The sequence below is a fragment of the Ranitomeya variabilis genome, chromosome 3, assembly GCF_051348905.1.
Source record: "Ranitomeya variabilis isolate aRanVar5 chromosome 3, aRanVar5.hap1, whole genome shotgun sequence".
Classification (NCBI taxonomy): Eukaryota; Metazoa; Chordata; class Amphibia; order Anura; family Dendrobatidae; genus Ranitomeya; species Ranitomeya variabilis.
In genome coordinates, this window is record NC_135234.1 from 386,199,753 (window position 1) to 386,222,503 (window position 22,751).

Consider the following 22,751-nt stretch of genomic DNA (forward strand, 5'->3'; position numbering starts at 1 on the left):
GGGTTAGGGTTAGGGGTAGGGTTAGGGTTAGGGCTAGGGTTGGAGGTAAAGTTAGGGTTGGGGCTAAAGTTAGGGTTGGGGCTAAAGTTAGGGTTAGGGTTTGGATTACATTTACGTTTGGATTAGGGTTGGGATTAGAATTATGGGTGTGTCAGGGCTAGGGGTGTGGTTAGGGTTACCGTTGGGATTAGGGTTAGGGGTGTGTTTGGGTTAGGGTTTCAGGTAGAATTGGGGGGTTTCCACTGTCCAGGCACATCAGGGGCTCTCCAAGCGCGACATGGCGTCCAATCTCAATTCCAGCCAATTCTGCGTTGAAAAAGTAAAACAGTGCTCCTTCCCTTCCGAGCTCTCCCGTGCGCCCAAAAAGGGGTTTACCCCAACATATGTGTTATCAGTGTACTCGGGACAAATTGACCAACAACTTCTGGGGTCCAAGTTCTCTTGTTATCCTTAGGAAAATAAAAATTTGGGGGGCTAAAAATCATTTTTGTGGGAAAAAAAAGATGTTTTATTTTCACGGCTCTGCATTATAAACTGTAGTGAAACACTTGGGGGTTCAAAGTTCTCACAACACATCTAGATAAGTTCCTTGGGAGGTCTAGTTTCCAATATGGGGTCACTTGTGGGGGGTTTGTACTGTTTGGGTACATCAGGGGCTCTGCAAATGCAACGTGACGCCTGCAGACCAATCCATTTAAGGCTGCATTCCAAATGGCGCTCCTTCCCTTCCGAGCTCTGTCATGCGCCCAAACAGTGGTTCCCCCCGACATATGGGGTATCAGCGTACTCAGGACAAATTGGACAACAACTTTTGGGGTCTAATTTATCCTGTTACCCTTGTGAAAATACAAAACTGGGGGCTAAAAAATCATTTTTGTGAAATAAAAAAAAGAATTTTTATTTTCACGGCTTTGCGCTATAAACTTTAGTGAAACACTTGAGGGTTCAAAGTTCTCAAAACACATCTAGATAAGTTCCTTGGGAGGTCTAGTTTCCAATATGGGGTCACTTGTGGGGGGTTTGTACTGTTTGGGTACATCAGGGGCTCTGCAAATGCAACGTGACGGCTGCTGACCAATCCATTTAAGTCTGCATTCCAAATGGCGCTCCTTCCCTTCCGAGCTCTGTCATGCGCCCAAACAGTGGTTCCCCCCCACATATGGGGTATCAGCGTACTCAGGACAAATTGGAAAACAAATTTTGGGGTCCAATTTATTCTGTTACCCTTGTAAAAATACAAAGCTGGGGGCTAAAAAATCATTTTTGAGAAAAAAAAAAAAATTATTTTCACGGCTCTGCGTTATAATCTGTAGTGAAACACTTGGGGGTTCAAAGCTCTCAAAACACATCTAGATAAGTTCCTTAGGGGGTCTACTTTCCAAAATGGTGTCACTTGTAGGGAGTTTCAATGTTTAGGCACATCAGGGGCTCTCCAAACGCAACATGGCGTCCCATCTCAATTCCAGTCAATTTTGCATTGAAAAGTCAAATGGCGCTCCTTCCCTTCCAAGCTCTGCCATGCGCCCAAACAATGGTTTACACCCACATATGGGGTATCAGCGTACTCAGGACAAATTGCACAACATTTTTTGGGGTCCAATTTCTTCTCTTACCATTGGGAAAATAAAAAATTGGGGGCAAAAAGATCATTTTTGTGAAAAAATATGATTTTTTATTTTTACGGCTCTGCATTATAAACTTCTGTGAAGCACTTGGTGGGTCAAAGTGCTCACCACACATCTAGATAAGTTCCTTAGGGGGTCTACTTTCCAAAATGGTGTCACTTGTAGGGAGTTTCAATGCTTAGGCACATCAGGGGCTCTCTAAACGCAACATGGCGTCCCATCTCAATTCCAGTCAATTTTGCATTGAAAAGTCAAATGGCGCTCCTTCCCTTCCAAGCTCTGCCATGCGCCCAAACAATGGTTTACACCCACATATGGGGTATCAGCGTACTCAGGACAAATTGCACAACATTTTTTGGGGTCCAATTTCTTCTCTTACCCTTGGGAAAATAAAAAATTTGGGGCAAAAAGATCATTTTTGTGAAAAAATATGATTTTTTATTTTTACGGCTCTGCATTATAAACTTCTGTGAAGCACTTGGTGGGTCAAAGTGCTCACCACACATCTAGATAAGTTCCTTAGGGGGTCTACTTTCCAAAATGGTGTCACTTGTAGGGAGTTTCAATGTTTAGGCACATCAGGGGCTCTCCAAACGCAACATGGCGTCCCATCTCAATTCCAGTCAATTTTGCATTGAAAAGTCAAATGGCGCTCCTTCCCTTCCAAGCTCTGCCATGCGCCCAAACAATGGTTTACACCCACATATGGGGTATCAGCGTACTCAGGACAAATTGCACAACATTTTTTGGGGTCCAATTTCTTCTCTTACCCTTGGGAAAATAAAAAATTGGGGGCGAAAAGATCATTTTTGTGAAAAAATATGATTTTTTATTTTTACGGCTCTGCATTATAAACTTCTGTGAAGCACTTGGTGGGTCAAAGTGCTCACCACACATCTAGATAAGTTCCTTAGGGGGTCTACTTTCCAAAATGGTGTCACTTGTAGGGAGTTTCAATGTTTAGGCACATCAGGGGCTCTCCAAACGCAACATGGTGTCCCATCTCAATTCCAGTCAATTTTGCATTGAAAAGTCAAATGGCGCTCCTTCCCTTCCAAGCTCTGCCATGCGCCCAAACAATGGTTTACACCCACATATGGGGTATCAGCGTACTCAGGACAAATTGCACAACATTTTTTGGGGTCCAATTTCTTCTCTTACCCTTGGGAAAATAAAAAATTGGGGGCGAAAAGATCATTTTTGTGAAAAAATATGATTTTTTATTTTTACGGCTCTGCATTATAAACTTCTGTGAAGCACTTGGTGGGTCAAAGTGCTCACCACACATCTAGATAAGTTCCTTAGGGGGTCTACTTTCCAAAATGGTGTCACTTGTAGGGAGTTTCAATGTTTAGGCACATCAGGGGCTCTCCAAACGCAACATGGCGTCCCATCTCAATTCCAGTCAATTTTGCATTGAAAAGTCAAATGGCGCTCCTTCCCTTCCAAGCTCTGCCATGCGCCTAAACAATGGTTTACACCCACATATGGGGTATCATCGTACTCAGGACAAATTGTACAACAACTTTGGGGGTCCATTTTCTCCTGTTACCCTTGGTAAAATAAAACAAATTGGAGCTGAAATAAATTTTGTGTGAAAAAAAGTTAAATGTTCATTTTTATTTAAACATTCCAAAAATTCCTGTGAAACACCTGAAGGGTTAATAAACTTCTTGAATGTGGTTTTGAGCACCTTGAGGGGTGCAGTTTTTAGAATGGTGTCACACTTGAGTATTTTCTATCATATAGACCCCTCAAAATGACTTCAAATGAGATGTGGTCCCTAAAAAAAAAATGGTGTTGTAAAAATGAGAAATTGCTGGTCAACTTTTAACCCTTATAACTCCGTCACAAAAAAAAATTTTGGTTCCAAAATTGTACTGATGTAAAGTAGACATGTGGGAAATGTTACTTATTAAGTATTTTGCGTGACATATGTCTGTGATTTAAGGGCACAAAAATTCAAAGTTGGAAAATTGCAAAATTTTCAAAATTTTCGCCAAATTTCCATTTTTTTCACAAATAAACGCAAGTTATATCGAATAAATTTTACCTTTAACATGAAGTACAATATGTCACGAGAAAACAATGTCAGAATCGCCAAGATCCGTCAAAGCGTTCCAGAGTTATAGCCTCATAAAGGGACAGTGGTCAGAATTGTAAAAATTGGCCCGGTCATTAACGTGCAAACCACCCTTGGGGGTGAAGGGGTTAAATTATGTATTTTTACACCTACATTGGCAACAGCAACAAAGGGGTATCTTGTACATTTAGAGGAAGCAAGGTTTACTCATCATCATAGACAGTGATTCTTTACTGTAAGAGCAATGAGATTATGGAACGCTCTGCCACATGATGTTGCAATGGTTGATTCATTCTGAAAGTTCAAGGAGGGCCTGGATGCCTTCCTGAAAAATATAATATTACAGGATATGGTCACTAGACTCTGTGATGGGATGTTGATCCAGGGAACTAGTCTGATTACCGCATAAAGAGTGGGAAGGAATTTTTCCCCTAACATGGAGGCAGGAGCATCTGTCTCATGTTTTTTTTGTCTTCCTCTGGGTCAACATGTTTGGCTACAGGTTGGACTCAATGGACTTATGTATACGGTCAATCTTAATAACTATGAAAATATTATCTACATTTATTGACCAATATGTAATCTAGATAGTGATTTGAAATTAAAGTGTGTTTTTACACTTCGTTCAGGCACCCGTTCAGTGGCACCGTAGGGGTTTGAATTTAATCCCCTGCAAAACGGGATTTGGCACATTTGCCGATGGGGCCATAGACTGTAATGGTGACAACAGAGCAAACGTGAGCTCTGACGTACAGCATTTCCGGGCATGTACGCCTCTTGGAGGCGACACTCAGACATAGCAAACTGTGTCTGGATGTCCATCTCCACTAGGCGTACACACCTGAAAATGATGCACGTCAGAGCTCACGTTCTCTGTGTCGGCACCATTGCAGTCTATGGTCCCGTCAGCGCATACGCCCGAATCCCGTTTTGCTGGATGGGTTCAAATGCAAGCCACGATGAAGCCACTGAATGGGTACCTGAACACAGTGTGAAAGCACATGAGGTTGATTTGATGCAGATTTGGATGGAGGTGTAGATTTTGAGAAAAATGCAATACGTAAACATTGGATAAGGTAATGTGAGCATCACCAATATACCCTTTTATGTACATATTATAGTTTCACATTTTTTAAATCATATCCATCCATTTTTTAAAAAAAATCAAATATTTTTTATTGACATTTTTCAAATTAGAGACATTACACGCAGTGGTCCCCAACCTTTCTGACCCTGAGTACCACATTCAGCTCTGCAAGAGGGTCGCGAGCCACATCCAGCTCCCATCCCCCTCACAGTAGTGGCAACCAGAGCCCCCATTATGGGTATAATGATAACCAAAGCTTTTCCACACAAATCACTCTGAAGCAGTGTACCAAGATCCAAGGGTTCCTACCAAACCCTCTTCCAGCATTCTTCCATTGCACAACCCCAACACAGTCATATCCATCTTCAAGCACCTCCTCTGACCAGTAGATGTGTACCCAGATCTGCTCTTCTGCTCAGGGCTACTCAGTTCACCATTTTGAGCTGTGCTCTTCATACCAGTTTACTAAATCTGGAGCTAATGCACCAAGCTGACAGACAACCCGAGCCACAATTCATGGGACCGCGAGCCACATGTGGCTCCCAAGTTACAGGTTGGGGACCACTGCATTACAGAATAAAAGAATCCCTCCCTCCCCAACACAATGCAACAAGTCATATCAAAATACAAAAAGTAAAGCCATAATTCAGTAACAAAAGAAATACCTCATTTGGTTAATTGTATTCGGTTTGTCAAAGTACACAATGAATTCAGACAATTGACAGTATACAGAGAAGGAGGTGGCCGTAAGATTAGAAACCCTAGGCATAATTGTAATATACAGTTTTAGAATTTAGAAGAGACTGAAACGGTATATCTGCAATTCCCATGATGTCAAACCTGATCCATCAATCCATGAGGTCAAAAGCTTTTTGAATTTAGACATGGTGTTTCTTTTTAAATAAATACCCCTTTCCAAGTTTAATAATCAACTGATTTTGTTTCTGAACTCTGGAATTGTGGGGTTTGATCTGTTATCAAGTGTTGAGCTATTAACTTCCAAGCCATATACAACATATGAGAAACAGCAGTTTTACCATCTTCATCAATAGTTGTCTTCAAAGTACCCCAATATGCACACCAAAGGTGTAGTATCTATATGTATAAATGTATATAAAACTTATTTATAATATCCCACACACCTTTCCAGATATACATAATTAGATGTTTGCCATCTCCTCCTAACTGTTTGCTGTTCAAATATCTTCTTTATTTCAGGGACCTCCTGGACCACCTGGACCTCCCGGTCCTCCAGGATTACCCGGTCACCAGGTGAGCCGTATTCTTAATATAGGGAGGGAGTGAAATAAAACTGGGTCTCCATTTAAAGTCTATAGCGGGAACTTTCATGCATAACAATATTGTTATTAGTCACATTTTTCCAGCCTATATGACATAGATATTGACCACACAGGGGGGGTGAAAAGATATAAAGCAGGAGATATCCCCATAGTGCATGACTTTGCAAGGTGATAAATCAAGAAAGTAACATTTGAAATGCCAAAAAAGACATTCTTCTGCTTATATTTAAAGTTTACTTAAAATCTTACAAAATAATTTTGGCTTCTGTTCACATTAATATCCCATTGCTCAAAGTAAGGGGAAAGATCTAGAAAACTGTTTTTGATGTGTCCTTACACGTTTTTAACTGGCATTGTTCTTACCAATGGCAAGGAGAGGTCTTAGTGACCAATAGTGATCTTTCTTATCATGGTTTACATCATGGTGACTTGGTTGCATCAGTACATTTTGTCAATCTGAAAGAAACATTATGTTTTTAGTCAAGGAATGAAAGATAGCCGAGAACACAGCATTCGCTCTATGTCACTAGTAAATTGGATGTTACGGTATGATTATAGAACAGAAAAATTCAGATGTTAGCAATTCATTGCATAATTATTATGAGTCTTGTTTGCTCATCCTCATTAGGGTATGTTCACATGTCCAACGACAAAAAAAGTCGGACAAAAAGGTTGTACCTGCTAAACTTGTTTGTCAATGGATTGCTTCTGGATTACTGGACATGTGAACAAAGACTTACACCACTGAATATCAGTGGGTTACAGGTTGAAGTGTATTGTTTACTAAACCCATATATCACCCTTTGTCAGATAAGCAAATAAATGTATCACTTCTGGTGTCTGACCACTAATCTAGAGAACTAATGTCCCAAAGTTTTGAATTAATTTTAAGTGTTGGGGTGCTTTATGGAGCAGTAGTCAAGCACCAACAATTGAGGTTTCCAAAAGCTAGACTGCCAGTGATCATACATGTTTTACCCATACTGTCGATAGGGGATAAATATGATTAGTAGAAAATACCTTAGCAAATACACTCACATCACACTCAATCGCATATCAAAGAAATATACTCCTCAACATTCAAACTGCAAGACCAAGAAGTAAAAGACCTGGAGTTATGGAATCACAGGATCAATATGATGAAAAAATGGAAACAACATTTTCAAAACACCTTAATTTATTCAGTATGAGGTATGAGCACCTTGAGCAGAAATACAGTCTTACCCACCTTGGCATGTTATCAATGAGGTTATTAATGGTTGTCTGAGGAATGCTCTGCATGCCGAATGCACTTGGCACTCAAATCATCAAGTGTCGATGCTGCAGCTCTCTTTGCAATCGCCGAAAAATGATGTCCCAGATGTGTTTGATGGGAGATAAGTCTGGTGACTCTGCAAGCCATGGAAGCAAATTTAGACTACACAGGCTGCTCACAGCAGTATGAGCTACATGAGGCCTAGTATTTTGATGTTGAGAAGCGCCTCCTGGGACACTTTGAAGAAATGGTTACATTACTAGTTCTACGACCAAATCAATATATAACGCCAAGCTGTTAGTGTACATGAAATTAAGACAAGAGGAATCCAGCTTCTATACATTATGCCACCCTACACCATAACCCTGGGAATAGGACCGGTGTGACATTCTCTGGTGAAAGCCTTTTCAGTGAATCGACCACAAAGTCTCCTGACCAATCTACGACTATTATTGCATCCAAGACAAAAAGAAGACTCATTGCTAAAAGGATATCTTTCCATTCCAGCTTCAATATTGCCATCTTGCCCTGCAACAAGTTAGCCTTTCAGAGTAATGGCTGAAGTCAATAGAACATTTGCAACTATACATTCGGCTTGTTGCCTGATGTCGTGTAAATGCCTTCTGATGGTTTATGTAGATACCATTTCATTCCTTAGTCTTGATGAGAGACATCCCATTTCAATTGCAGTAGAGAATGCGGCCATTTTTGTCCCATGAACCGTTTTTTAAGAGGATAATTCCCAGCTGCATGTTACTGCCTGTGTATCCTAACCATGTTGCTATGACCTGTCCTGACTTATCTCCCATTGAGCACATCTGGGACAAAATTGGCCATGACAGCTGCTAAGGCTGGGTTCACATTGCGTTGAACCCGTCCATTAGACGGACTACGTTACACCACGGCATAACGTGGTGTAACGCAGTCCGTTAACGCCGCCATTGAATCCAATGTCGGACGCATCGCTAGCGCACGCCCACAATGGGTGTGCGCTAGCGATGTGCCGTCATTGAGTGATGGACCCCGAGATGCGGGCTGAAGCGTTTCCAGGTCTGTCACCGCTAGCGCAGATAGAGCTAGCAGATGCTCTATCTGCGCTAGCGCGCTGCCATACCGGCACTTGCGTTAACAGCAGCCCATTAACGTATGTGTTGAACGGGCTGCTGTAAACACAATGTGAACCCAGCCTAAGTGCTTGACTGCTTGCCCAGGTTAACTCAGCATGGCAGTACCTTCCTCAGACAACCATTAGTAACATCATTGATAGCAGTCAAGACATGTAAGTGTTTATTTCTGCACATGATGCTCATACTTGATACAAAATTAACTGAGATGTTTTGAAAATGTTGTTCCCATTTTTTCATCATTTGTATATCACTAACATATCTATCAGTTTTGTAATTTCCATAATTCCATGAGATTTCCTTCTTGGTGTTGCAACTTCAATCTTGAAGAGTGCAGAATATCCCTAGAAATGTAACTTACATGGCTACAATGACAGCCCTCACCCAACATGGTTGTGGTTTACATGAGTACAATTCAAGCACCTTATTACACATTACAAAAATCACCATATGTAAATAAATTTTCCAATTTGGAGTAGAGATTTTTTCTTATTCCAGATTTTTTTCAGTTTGGTCAGCCAACAAAAAAGCACAGTAATGAGGCAAATACACTGTATGAAGAAATATGCTAAAACTCAACAGACAGCAGTTGTAGTGCCCATTGGCATTTATCGGAACAGACAAGTACCCTTTCATTACTGCTTTGTGTGTCCCAATAACACTGTTTTTGGCATCAATAGTACTTGATATGGAAGTATGGGAAGCACACATTGCAGATAATGGAATCATATGGCACAAGCTTTAGCCCCAGATTTCTTCCTTGACTGTAGGGTTTGCCCGGACACAATGGTATGCCAGGACCACCTGGATTTCCAGGAGAACTGGTAGGTATTGAGCGCTGGTGTGCTTCTGCTGTGTGTCAGTGCCACGCTCTCTAAATGTACCCCCAACCCCTGTCACACAGAAGAAGTAGGGCAGCTGTGACACGTGCACATCTACCCTCCCCTTTTCTGGTGTTTCCATTGTGCCATTTTGCTTTGCAGGGTCATTGTGCAGTTATGTGTGTCTCATATGTCTTAGACCTTCTATACAGTTACCTAACAGACCATTTTTTTCATAGGAAGCCCTGGCTGCAGAAAGAACCATTGATATCCTGAAGGTGAGGATGTCATAGGGAAAGACAAAAAGGAATGTGGGACTACAACCCAGGTTCAATATATTTTAGTAGCCTGTTTTTGAAGTTTGTGTGTCTAGTGGGAAAGCCTTGGAGCAAAGAACCAGCCACTTTATGGGGGTGATCTAGTTTATCTGATATCCCCCTACTTCATACAGAGTATTTGTGGGGACTGTGCCAATGGGCAGAAAACTCCATCCGCCGTGAAAGGAGAAAAAGGAGAACAAGGCCAGCCTGGGACTCCTGGAGCAGAGGACTGTGAGAGGGTATGCAGAAGTTGTACACCGGTCCACTACATTGTCATGTGAATGAGAGTTTGTGTGATTTTTTTGTTGCCATTATTGCTTTACCGTGTGATGGAGTTTACAAGGTGGGCTCAGACTGTGTTTAATTATTTAATTTTTTAATTACTGGAAAGGCACCATAAATAGACTTATTTGTTCAAATATCTATATTCCTTAAAGGCTCTGTGCACCATAATGCAAAACAAAATATGGAGCAATGTTTCAAATATGTAGCTGTGTGAATTTTGGTTGATGCAGTTACAATTCCATGATTAGATACTATATTCAAGCCCCATGTTTTGCCCGATGCAGTATATGTTTTCACACATCATTTTAGATATCCCAAAAGAGATTTCTAAATTTCATTCTCTTATATAAAAATTCAGAGTATTGAAACTCTAAGCAGGGACAAGAGAGAATTTGCCTAATGGGAACACCCACTGAGTTCAGAACTTGCAGATCCACAAGCATGTACATATGTCAGAAAAAGCAAATAGTTTTTCTCCCACTAGAATGGTGTTCATACCTCTCACAAATGTTGGGTATTTACATATAATGTGTATTTAAAAGGCTGTAATGTACTGTACATTAGTCCAAGATTCCAGTTTCTAGAAACACAATAAATTATCCAGTATGCGAGGATGTGACTCCAAGCTAGAATGTTGCAGTTTAATTGCTTTGTTTTTGTACTTACACAGGGAAATGATATCTTATGTTTTACAGTCACTTTAAGAGGGACACAGTGCTTGGTGACTACCTGCACTATTGGGGACAATCACACTTGTAAAGATATACCGTTGTAGCATGTATCAGATGCGGTGTTTCAGAGAAAAACATACTTTTAATCACTGCCAGATATCGAGCTGTGCTATTGACTAGTTGTACAGGCAGGCCCCCGGAGGCTTCTCCCTGCCAAATAACAGAGACTGGCAAGCCTATGTACGTGTATAGGCAGAGGCTTGTCAGTCACCATCAGCGGGTGGGAGAAGTCTCCAGGGACCCACCTGCACGACTAGTTAATAGCGCAGTTCAATCCCGGCATTGATTAAAAGTATTGTGTGCCGACCATCTTTATACATGATTTATTAAAAGTATGTTTTTTCCTGAAACGCTGCAGCATTTTAGAGTAAAACATACATGGATGTGATCACACAGCCAGGGGCTGATATATGCTGCCCACAATTTGGGCAGCATGTATCAGCTGACAACTTTACTGCAGCTAGTTTAGTCTTTAGTGCCTGAAGTTCTTAAGGACCACCATATTTCCCCAAAAGGGTCATGTTGCACTTACGATGGATTAAAGCTCTTGCACAAGCCTTTTGTACCACTGTGGGTTTCTCAGGGGCTACCCCCTTCCTCAGCCTATCCAACTACAGCTTTGCATGCAAGACTGCACCAACCAGTTGTGTATAATAGCATATCACTTCTGCCACCTTTCACAAAATTACTTCCAGGCCGAGCTCGACTACATATGTATAAACTTATTTACTGCCTAAAACTTGGAGTTACCATTCTACAGTCCTTGTACCAAAAAGCTCAAATCCTTCCACATGAATTCCTACAATGGCATTGGAACTTCATTAAACTTGAACTAGGCTGAGAAATTGCATATTTCTCTTCAAAATTCAAAAACTCTATCTTGGTGTAAGATGCACTTACAGAATGAGGGATCACCGGCAAATAGTAGATTGATTGGATTGCAGAATCAATCCTGTTCTTCTCTAATACTGACCCAAACACACAGTTTTGATATAGTCTCCATAGATGACCGGGCAACCTGATTACGCACTCCTATTGACTATAAAAGGGGTTGCCCAACCTTGGGACAAAACTCTTTAGTCTCTCTGAAAGTCTGTATTCCCTTAAATTACTGCAGGATGTTGATTCCTGACAGCATGCATTGCACAGACTGTTGTGATTCCCCAGTATTGCAATTTGCATACTTGCTGTCACATGCCAACTAGACTTTTCCAACCTCCCTCAATTCACTCCTTTTGAAAGAAGCCAAACACATCTAGTCGGTACATGACTGCAAGTATCCAATTCGCAATACTGGGGAAATGTGATAACGTGCACTGCATGCAGTCATGATTCAGCAGTCTGGCTTTTCTCAGTGAGGCCTTGCTGACCACTCATACTGCCTAAATTCGCAAGCATACTAGTAGCCTGCTTACAGCTTCTCACAAGCTCTCCATCACTCTGACATCTATAAACCCTTCATATTGGAAGCTGGGATTAAGCGTTCCCTATGATCACTCTTGCTCTAACCTGTCACATGTTGCATGGAGGTGTCCTCAAGACCATTATAGATGCCAGGCACATAAAATTTGTGGGGTACATTATTATAATACAGCATACGATAGTAATAAAAGAATGGAAATACTATTTAAGAGAAGGGGAAAATGTGGGTATCATTGGTTCAACATCCCTAGATGTATTATACATGAAACAGCAAATCCATAGCTTTCACTTAGACTATATGATAAAGAGTAAGGTAATATTGATATATGATCAGGTTATGTGTCTGTACAAAAAAGAGCTATATGTGCATTGTGTTTTGTACCTTTTGTATGTATGTTATATATGTCATTGTTTGTAAAAGCATTTGTTAATGTTTTAACAATATTGTATTGTCCAAGCAACCTAACATTGAATAACTGAATAATAATAATATCATGTATTCTGTTCAGTGCCTTTTTCCGTTCTATTTACTATGATGCTTATTTGTGGTATTACCAGTTTTTATTGAACTTTCAGTAATGCTAATTTTGAAGACAAACTTAGTGTGTACAGACTGTCAGAAGATCATGTTTAAAGACAATGCTAACTATTACAAGAGTATGTGTTACAAGTGTCAGTTGTAAACTAATTCAATTAGCCCTATGATATATGGCTCTTTTCTATTAAATTTTCTTCCTAATAATGTTTTTTTCACATTTTAGTGTCTTTCGGAGAAGACTGATGAAGTGGTGAGCATTTTATCAAGCAGTCATTATTTTTAGTCACCTACATAAGCTGTACATTGTACTATTTGAGTCAAAGGCTGTATAAAAATCTCAAAATATTCCCCATTTGTAGGGAGATGAACCTGATTCTGGATGTCCAGGCCATCCAGGTATCCCAGGATTACCAGGTCTAAAGGGTGAAGAGGTAAGGACTCTGCTCTTTGCTGTACATGACCATACTTAAGTACATAAGTTATCCTTAATCTAATTCCTTAATTTGTCTCGACCAGGGATCTCCAGGTGCAAGAGGATTTCCTGGCTCTCCAGGACCACCAGTAAGTAATCTGATTTTACCAATATATCATTCAAAATTTTTTATTCGTATAACAGTGTTATTTTGTTATCACTGAGAGATATGATCTTTATATCAACAATTCTCAATATATGAGTAACAAATATATGTTTGTTAACTCATGTTTCCTTGAAAGCATCTTCTCTTGACAGCTCTCCTTAACCTGTAGAAGATCAGAAAAGAGCATGATCCATATAACAGCATTATGCTCTACCCACTTCCAGACGAGCTATTAAAGGGGTACTCCAGAGAGATAAAAAAAATGCTCCTGACACTCCCCCTTTTCTTGGACTTGATGTTACTCACTGCTGTGTGATTTCATATCAAAGATCGGAGCGGGGAGCAGTGAGGAGCAGCTGCTGTCACACTGAATTACAAGAGTTATAAAGATAGTAGAAGTGCACTGGGCATCTCATCTTTATATTTTATGAGGGCAGGGGCAGTAACATTTTTATCTCCCCCAAAGTACCCCTTTAAACTCCTTATAAGAAAACAGAACCAAATGTGATATTTGCACACTTAGCCACTCAAATTTTTCAGATGATTGTGTAAATATTGTATTAGGTAAAGTGTTTGAAAATGTGAAAATTGCTAATGATTGTTATTTTGTTGATTTCTTCTGTAAAATATCCAGTTTTTCTTATCTAAAGTGTGACATTTAACAATTCTAACAGTATTAATAACAGTATTGATGCTCCATTCTCCATTGGGTCAAGTTGTTTCACTCTCTTGGATACAGGGTTCTCTTGATCCTCCATCCACGGACAGTGGCTTTTGGATTGTGATACCCCTATTTTTTCCCTCAGGGGCTCCCAGGTTTTCCAGGCTCTCCTGGCTCCCCCGGACTACCTGTAAGAATATAACCCTCCTCCCACCTGCTCGCTCGCTTATCCTTAATTCCCAATGCACATAACTCCACCAACGCTGTGCCGATAAACTTGCCTCTTGTGTGCCACACCTGACGCGACTTTAAATGTCATTCCTTATGTGCCCAAAGTCTTATCACTTGTTGTGAGACAATCTTTATACCTTGTGTTTCAAGATTCACCATCTTTGTCTGAAAGTTTTCTCGAACTGCCTCATTCTCTACATTTTCAGATGTTTACATCCCCATATCATTTTGTGAGCTGATACTTGAAGTTACAGAATTTTATAGCAAATTTTTATAGGAGATGGAATAAATATTACAGGCAGATAATTTTTTTGCGTAATTATAATTATTTTTGTATTTATATAGTGCTAACATATTCTGCACCAATTAAGCAGTGCTATGATGAAACAAACAGTGATTTTGAAAGCTAAAAAATGCATTGAAATAAATCAGGAGTATCAGGAATTTGATTTTCATTATGAATTTATATTTCTTATACATGTTGGATAGAAGTGATTGTAGAATAGTTAATAGTTTAAGTGATTTCTTTGATTGGACCAGGTTTGCTCACAGTGGAAAATGAGTAATTGTATCCTATTTTCCCCCTTGGGAAAATTTTGCCCAATCCCAGAAAAGGCCTTAACTAAAAATTTTGAGGGATTTTATATGAACATATTTTGGAGCCCAAAGACTTCGAAATGTCAAAAAAGCATATACAGTTGTGGCCAAAAGTATTGACACCCCTGCAATTCTGTCAGATAATACTCAGTTTCTTCCTGAAAATGATTGCAAACACAAATTCTTTGTTATTATTATCTTCATTTAATTTGTCTTAAATGAAAAACACAAAAAGAATTGTCCTAAAGCCAAATTGGATATAATTCCACACCAAACATAAAAAGGGGGTGGACAAAAGTATTGGCACTGTTCGAAAAATCATGTGATGCTTCTCTAATTTGTGTAATTAATAGCACCTGTAACTTACCTGTGGCACCTAACAGGTGTTGGCAATAACTAAATCACACTTGCAGCCAGTTGACATGGATTAAAGTTGACTTAACCTCTGTCCTGTGTCCTTGTGTGTACCACATTGAGCATGGAGAAAAGAAAGAAGACCAAAGAACTGTCTGAGGACTTGAGAAACCAAATTGTGAGGAAGCATGAGCAATCTCAAGGCTACAAGTCAATCTCCAAAGACCTGAATGTTCCTGTGTCTACTGTGCGCAGTGTCATCAAGAAGTTTAAAGCCCATGGCACTGTGGCTAACCTCCCTAGATGTGGACGGAAAAGAAAAATTGACAAGAGATTTCAACGCAAGATTGTGTGGATGTTGGATAAAGAACCTCGACTAACATCCAAACAAGTTAAAGCTGCCCTGCAGTCCGAGGGTACAACAGTGTCAACCGTACTATCTGTCGGCATCTGAATGAAAAGGGACTGTATGGTAGGAGACCCAGGAAGACCCCACTTCTCCACTTCTTACCCCGAGACATAAAAAAGCCAGGCTGGAGTTTGCCAAAACTTACCTGAAAAAGCCTAAAACGTTTTGGAAGAATGTTCTCTGGTCAGATGAGACAAAAGTAGAGCTTTTTGGGTAAAGGCATCAACATAGAATTTACAGGAGAAAAAAAGAGGCATTCAAAGAAAAGAACACGGTCCCTACAGTCAAACATGGCGGAGGTTCCCTGATGTTTTGGGGTTGCTTTGCTGCCTCTGGCACTGAACTGCTTGACCGCGTGCATGGCATTATGAAGTCTGAAGACTACCTTTGCAGCATAATGTAGGGCCCAGTGTGAGAAAGCTGGGTCTCCCTCAGAGGTCATGGGTCTTCCAGCAGGACAATGACCCAAAACACACTTCAAAAAGCACTAGAAAATGGTTTGAGAGAAAGCAATGGAGACTTCTAAGGTGGCCAGCAATGAGTCCAGACCTGAATCCCATAGAACACCTGTGGAGAGATCTAAAAATGGCACTTTGGAGAAGGCACCCTTCAAATATCAGGGACCTGGAGCAGTTTGCCAAAGAAGAATGGTCTAAAATTCCAGCAGAAGAATCAAATCACTGCACTCATCATAGTTCAAGTCAAGTTGAAGTGAATATTTATTGAAGGTGAACACGAAGAAATAAGGCAACAAAGAATATTTAACGTTTCGGCCACTCGGTGGCCTTGATCACAACTGATGCTGTAACAAGAATAGAAAAACAGTGTATAAACATATAGTATGTACAGTGCTAAAAAGTAAATAAATATATACAAAATATACAGAGGACTATCCATACAAAGTATGGATATAATGGACCACATGTCAAGGAATGTTTTTAAAGAGACAAAGATGAAGTTCATCATTAGCAATAGACCTATGTTAGATACAAGGACTTTAAAAACCAAGAAAGGGTTACTACAAGAAATTATGTATCTAGAGAGATGGTGCAGTAAGTAAGGATGGATAACGTACCCTTAGTAGGTAATTCATATACCGTCATGTGATAGTAGGGTAGAAAACTCAAAGTAGGGGTGGCCCAGATATTTCCTGTATAGAAAGCAATAGAAGAGCATGATATGATATATATATATATATATATATATATATATATATATAGAGTAGTATAGATAACCCAGGGGTTGTTGCATGGGGTTAGTGTAACACTGGACTGTATGTGGGATTACACAGCATATATAGAGGTATTTACCAGAAGGAGCTTTAAAGTTCAATTGTATTTGTCCAGGACAGAGTACCACTCGTTTTAAAATATCTGCCGTATGTTGGATAGACTGCAATATAAACGTATTAACAGGCTGAAAAAAAACCCCAGAGCTGCGCAAAAAGTAGTGTGTTATGTACATCCATAATAACTGTACCTTAGTAGTCTACGGCCCGTATCCTATAGTCATGGGAAGCCCAGGAGTGGGTAGGGGAAATAAGGTTCTCCACACCAAGTAGGGACCCTCAGCATAGGATGGATCTGCCTATTAGAGACCAGGGATGTGGGCATATTAAAACGGACGTAATTACTTGGAGTACTTATCTGTCATAGGGCCGTAGTCTCACATGGATTGGTGGCGCAGTGTATGCGCAGTCCGGGACCGAGGAAACGCCGACACAGCACGTGTCTTGGCGGTGGAAGCGGCAACGTCCAGCATGGGAAGCGCCGCACAAAATATAGTCCACCGGTCCTGCGACCGGAAGTACGTACGGACGCCAGCGCCTGCGTAGTACCGCACCAATGTTAGTGAGTTCGGCGCCTGCGCACTAAGGGAGGCAATCGGCGCGTGCGCTGTGTATCTAGGGAAGGAGCAGCGTCCGCTTGGTCCTAAAAAACGAGGGCCCGGTGAAGTAATCTCGCTGCCGGATCCTGCTGATGAACCCTCTGCTGGTGAGGAACCCCCTGAGCGATAGTTCCCTCTCTGTGTCCGACGGAAGCGCTGTCGTGTTTGGCGGGGAAATGGGTCCTCCCATTTGTACACTCTGTTCGTGAGATAGTCCTCAGTGTCCCTCTGGAACTTTGATCTCTTTCTCTCTTCCAAGGTTTTTTGATGAGTGGATAGTATAGAGTCCACTTTGTCTTTCAGGGTAGAGAACTCGGTACTACTAAGAGTTGTAGTCAATTGGGTCTCAATGGATGTAATCTTTTCCTCAGTAGTCTTTATGGCCTCCTGGAGGTATTCGATGGTTAACAGGATGATGTCGAAGGAACATTTATTCAGGATTTTCTGAAATGTGGTACAGTATTTATCATTGTCGGAAAAGAGGGTGGGTCTCAGGTTGCTATTTCTCCCATTTATTTCATTTTTTCATTTATTCTATTTTAATAATTTTTTTCAATAATTTTTTTTCACTTTATTCATTCATTTTTTCATTTCTTTGGCTCAATTTATCTAACTTATAATATTATTTCCATTAGTTACATTGATAACTTTTTTACCCATTCAACTCAAGGTGCCTCCAGTACTGTGAATAATCAATTGTAGTTTGGACTCCTACTAGATATCCTGTTCTAGATATTATGGGTACCCCTTTAACATTCTGTTACAGGACATATTTATACCTTGTATGTTTTTTTATATACATCTATTTATATCTTTCTACTGCCTATTATTCAGTGCTCTCAATCTGCTCACATTAATGTCATTTTTCTTATTGCCCCTTATATTGGGCCCAATTAGCGGCTGATACACAGCGAGCCATATACAACCCCATACCACCCATGCCAATAGTGTGTCCCTCACGCTATTTCCAAACACGCTTGTCACTATGTTACACCGTTCCTGCTCTGCTCCTTCCCTAGATACACAGCGCACGCGCCGATTGCCTCCCTTAGTGCGCAGGCGCCGAACTCACTAACATTGGTGCGGTACTGCGCAGGCGCTGGCGTCCGTACGTACTTCCGGTCGCAGGACCGGTGGACTATATTTTGTGCGGCGCTTCCCATGCTGGACGTTGCCGCTTCCACCGCCAAGACACGTGCTGTGTCGGCGTTTCCTCGGTCCCGGACTGCGCATACACTGCGCCACCAATCCATGTGAGACTACGGCCCTATGACAGATAAGTACTCCAAGTAATTACGTCCGTTTTAATATGCCCACATCCCTGGTCTCTAATAGGCAGATCCATCCTATGCTGAGGGTCCCTACTTGGTGTGGAGAACCTTATTTCCCCTACCCACTCCTGGGCTTCCCATGACTATAGGATACGGGCCGTAGACTACTAAGGTACAGTTATTATGGATGTACATAACACACTACTTTTTGCGCAGCTCTGGGGTTTTTTTTCAGCCTGTTAATACGTTTATATTGCAGTCTATCCAACATACGGCAGATATTTTAAAACGAGTGGTACTCTGTCCTGGACAAATACAATTGAACTTTAAAGCTCCTTCTGGTAAATACCTCTATATATGCTGTGTAATCCCACATACAGTCCAGTGTTACACTAACCCCATGCAACAACCCCTGGGTTATCTATACTACTCTATATATATATATATATATATATATATATATATATATATATCATATCATGCTCTTCTATTGCTTTCTATACAGGAAATATCTGGGCCACCCCTACTTTGAGTTTTCTACCCTACTATCACATGACGGTATACGAATTACCTACTAAGGGTACGTTATCCATCCTTACTTACTGCACCATCTCTCTAGATACATAATTTCTTGTAGTAACCCTTTCTTGGTTTTTAAAGTCCTTGTATCTAACATAGGTCTATTGCTAATGATGAACTTCATCTTTGTCTCTTTAAAAACATTCCTTGACATGTGGTCCATTATATCCATACTTTGTATGGATAGTCCTCTGTATATTTTGTATATATTTATTTACTTTTTAGCACTGTACATACTATATGTTTATACACTGTTTTTCTATTCTTGTTACAGCATCAGTTGTGATCAAGGCCACCGAGTGGCCGAAACGTTAAATATTCTTTGTTGCCTTATTTCTTCGTGTTCACCTTCAATAAATATTCACTTCAACTTGACTTGAACTATGATGAGTGCAGTGATTTGATTCTTCTGGACGTTTTGGGGTCTTGGGACTCCGTTCACTTGCACCACCAACTTCCACCTACGGTCGAGTGCTAGCTCTTTGTTCATTCTACTAAAATTCCAGCAGAGCATTGTAAGAAACTCATTGATGGTTACCGGAAGCGGTTGGTGGCAGTTATTTTGGCTAAAGGTTGTGCAACCAAGTATTAGGCTGAGGGTGCCAATACTTTTGTCTGGCCCATTTTTGGAGTTTTGTGTGAAATGATCAATGTTTTGCTTTTTGCTTCATTCTCTTTTGTGTTTTTTAATTTAAGACAAATTAAATGAAGATAATAATACCAGAGAATTTGTGATTGCAATCATTTTCAGGAAGAAACTGAGTATTATCTGACAGAATTGCAGGGGTGTCAATACTTTTGGCCGCATGTAACCACTGCAGGCAATCACTGGGTTTAGCAGAAAACCCCTTTGACTTTTCTTACTTTTTAGAAAGATGTTTTCCTACATCAAAATATTTTTGCATCACCTGACTATTTAATGTGACTGATTTTCACTCAGGATCTTATATTGGACATGGAATTGGTCTTCAAAGAGGTATTCCCATTTTGTATCTACAGTATCTTGAGTAGAAGACTTCTTGATGGGAGTCACATTTATAACACATTTATGTCATATCTTGTGGATATGCCATAAATATATGAGATGGGACAACCTCATTAAAGGGAACCTGTCAGCAGGATTGTGCACAGTAACCTACAGAAAGTGTCAGGTCGGCGCTGTTATACTGATTAAAATGATACCTTGGTTGATGAAATCCTTCTTGTGGTTGTTGTTTAATCTTTATTTTCAGTTTTGAGTTAATTATATGCTCATGCTTTGGGGCGGCCTGTAGGGGGGTCTTCATGTGGTGCTCTGCTTAGGTATTCTGATAGGTCACTGATCCCTCACTGACCTGCCCCCTAGTTTACATAATAAATATTATATATAGCATGGAAAAAAAAACCTGCAGGCAGGTGCCGGCGGTGGCGCCTGTGCTGCAGCCTGATCGCATATCTATCTTGCATATAATTATTTTGTTTGATCTTATCCTTATATTCTATGCAGGTGCCATCTTGCTACAGAAAAAAAATGTTCTTCCTGCAATATGGTGTGCCTGCTCAGTAGCAACTATCGGTGATCGACGATGGCTGCTACTGCGCAGATGCCGGCGGCGCCATCTTGGAGTAGGACTTTTTTTTCTATAGCAAGATGGTGCACAGTCCTCCCCAAAGCAAGAAAATCTCCTTAACTCAAAACTGATAATAAAGATTAAACAACAACCACAAGATGGATTTCATCACCCCAGGTATCATTTAAATCAGTAAAACGCTGCTGACCTGACACTGTGTGTAGGTTACTGTGCACAGTCCTGCTGACAGGTTCTCTTTAAGACTGCCATACTACTAGGAAATGCTGGGAAAGCTGTTACCTATTAGCCTGTGTGAGATTCCAACTGTGATTCTGTGAAGAAAACTGAAAAACATGCACTACTGGTAGACCTTGCGGACCACCACATGTGTATACCATATGCACTCTTGACCTTTCTACCCCAACTTTACACCACTTTGTTAAGTGTTATGTCACTGCTATAATGTGAAAGCACCATCCTGTCCTTACATCTTACATGTCGCTGTGAGCCCAATGTCTCATTGTCCTAGTCAAGTCTTCTACACGCATTTGTTCACCTAACCTAGCTGTTTCTGCATTTGTTTTTTGGTGAGTGGGATTCTTTTATTCTGCTCTGTTTGGTGTAGCTTTTACTATACTATATATCTGGGGTCTGTATCAAGCAAAGGGGCTATGATACCTCCTGACAAAAAAAACAAGGATCTTTCCTAGGCTTGGTGCTTCTATAACTTTATTAAATATTATATCTGACAAAATATATTTTAATGATCATTCAAATATTATATTCAATCAAAGTAGCTTACTGCTACCATTTTAGCACCAATGCTCATGTTTTCTAAAAAATAAATAAAATATATGCCATCTACCCCAATGAAATATAGCCTGATACACATCCCATCATACCTTTGTAACTGCAACTGGTGTTATGTATATTATACAACCGCTGTCAAATGTGTTGCTGATATTCTTCTATGATTAAATGTCTAACTTATCACCTCTTTAACCAACCATTAGCTTGATGTTAATACGATGTTTGACACAGTATATAGCTAGATCAATTACAGAAAATCTTCCACCGGAAAATATTGCTAAGTCTTCCACTGGAAAAATGTTGTGAAGTTTGTAAAAGAAAAAAAAAAAATTTAATATTAAGGGATCCACACTTGACTACAATCTTTTATAATTGTAAGCAAGTGACAACATTAAAATACTAAAAATACAATTTCCAGGATATACTACTCTCTGCCAACCATGGAAGAAAGGTAAGTATTAATTTGCCAAACACTAGGAAATAAATTCCAGATTAACAGTAATGTCTGGAGTTTATTCCTGTGGCAAAGTTTTGAACAGAAATGTTTAATATCTGCTATATTTTTATTTTATTTTTCGAGGGTATGCAAGGGGAAAGAGGACCACCCGGATCTCATGGAGATAAAGGAGAGCAGGTGAGACTTTAACGCCATTTTCACATGTTAGTGTTTAGAAGTAGTGATGAGCGAATATACTCGTTACTCGAGATTTCTCGAGCACGCTCGGGAGTCCTCCGAGTATTTTTTAGTGCTGTGAGATTTAGTTTTTCTTGCCGCAGCTGGATGATTTACATCTGTTAGCCAGCATAAGTACATGTGGGGATTCCCTAGCAACCAGGCAAACCCCCACATGTACTTATGCTGGCTAACAGATGTAAATCATTCAGCTGCGCAAGAAAACTAAATCTCCGAGCACTAAAAAATACTCAGAGGACACCCAAGCATGCTTGAGAAATCTCAATATCGAATATTCGCTCGTCACTATTTAGAAGTCCAAACCAGGAGCAGGTGCAATACACATAAGAGGCGCAAAACTATCCAATATAATTTTTCTCTCTGTAGGTTTCACTCCTGATTGTATTTTACCAATACTACTGAAACCACTATGCACCCTTGTGAAAGATCAATCATTTAAAAATAAGCGAAGAGACAGAAAAAAATGGATTTCATATCAGTATGAAATGTGATCTCCTAGTAGGGAATGACTGTCCTATTCTCATAAGCAGCCATTCTT

General features: G+C 40.2%; 1 protein-coding gene across 1 annotated transcript in view; it reads left to right on the forward strand.

Moving 5' to 3' along the window:
- The window catches only part of COL16A1 (collagen type XVI alpha 1 chain), a 280,075-nt gene that overhangs the window by 226,650 nt on the left and 30,674 nt on the right, over window positions 1-22,751 (forward strand). Inside the window, exons 42-50 of the mRNA XM_077296052.1 lie at window positions 6,014-6,067; window positions 9,246-9,299; window positions 9,536-9,574; window positions 9,748-9,855; window positions 12,816-12,842; window positions 12,952-13,023; window positions 13,109-13,153; window positions 13,977-14,021; window positions 22,100-22,153. Coding sequence (XP_077152167.1) covers window positions 6,014-6,067; window positions 9,246-9,299; window positions 9,536-9,574; window positions 9,748-9,855; window positions 12,816-12,842; window positions 12,952-13,023; window positions 13,109-13,153; window positions 13,977-14,021; window positions 22,100-22,153 — 498 coding nt within the window. The remainder of the gene's footprint in view (window positions 1-6,013; window positions 6,068-9,245; window positions 9,300-9,535; window positions 9,575-9,747; window positions 9,856-12,815; window positions 12,843-12,951; window positions 13,024-13,108; window positions 13,154-13,976; window positions 14,022-22,099; window positions 22,154-22,751) is intronic.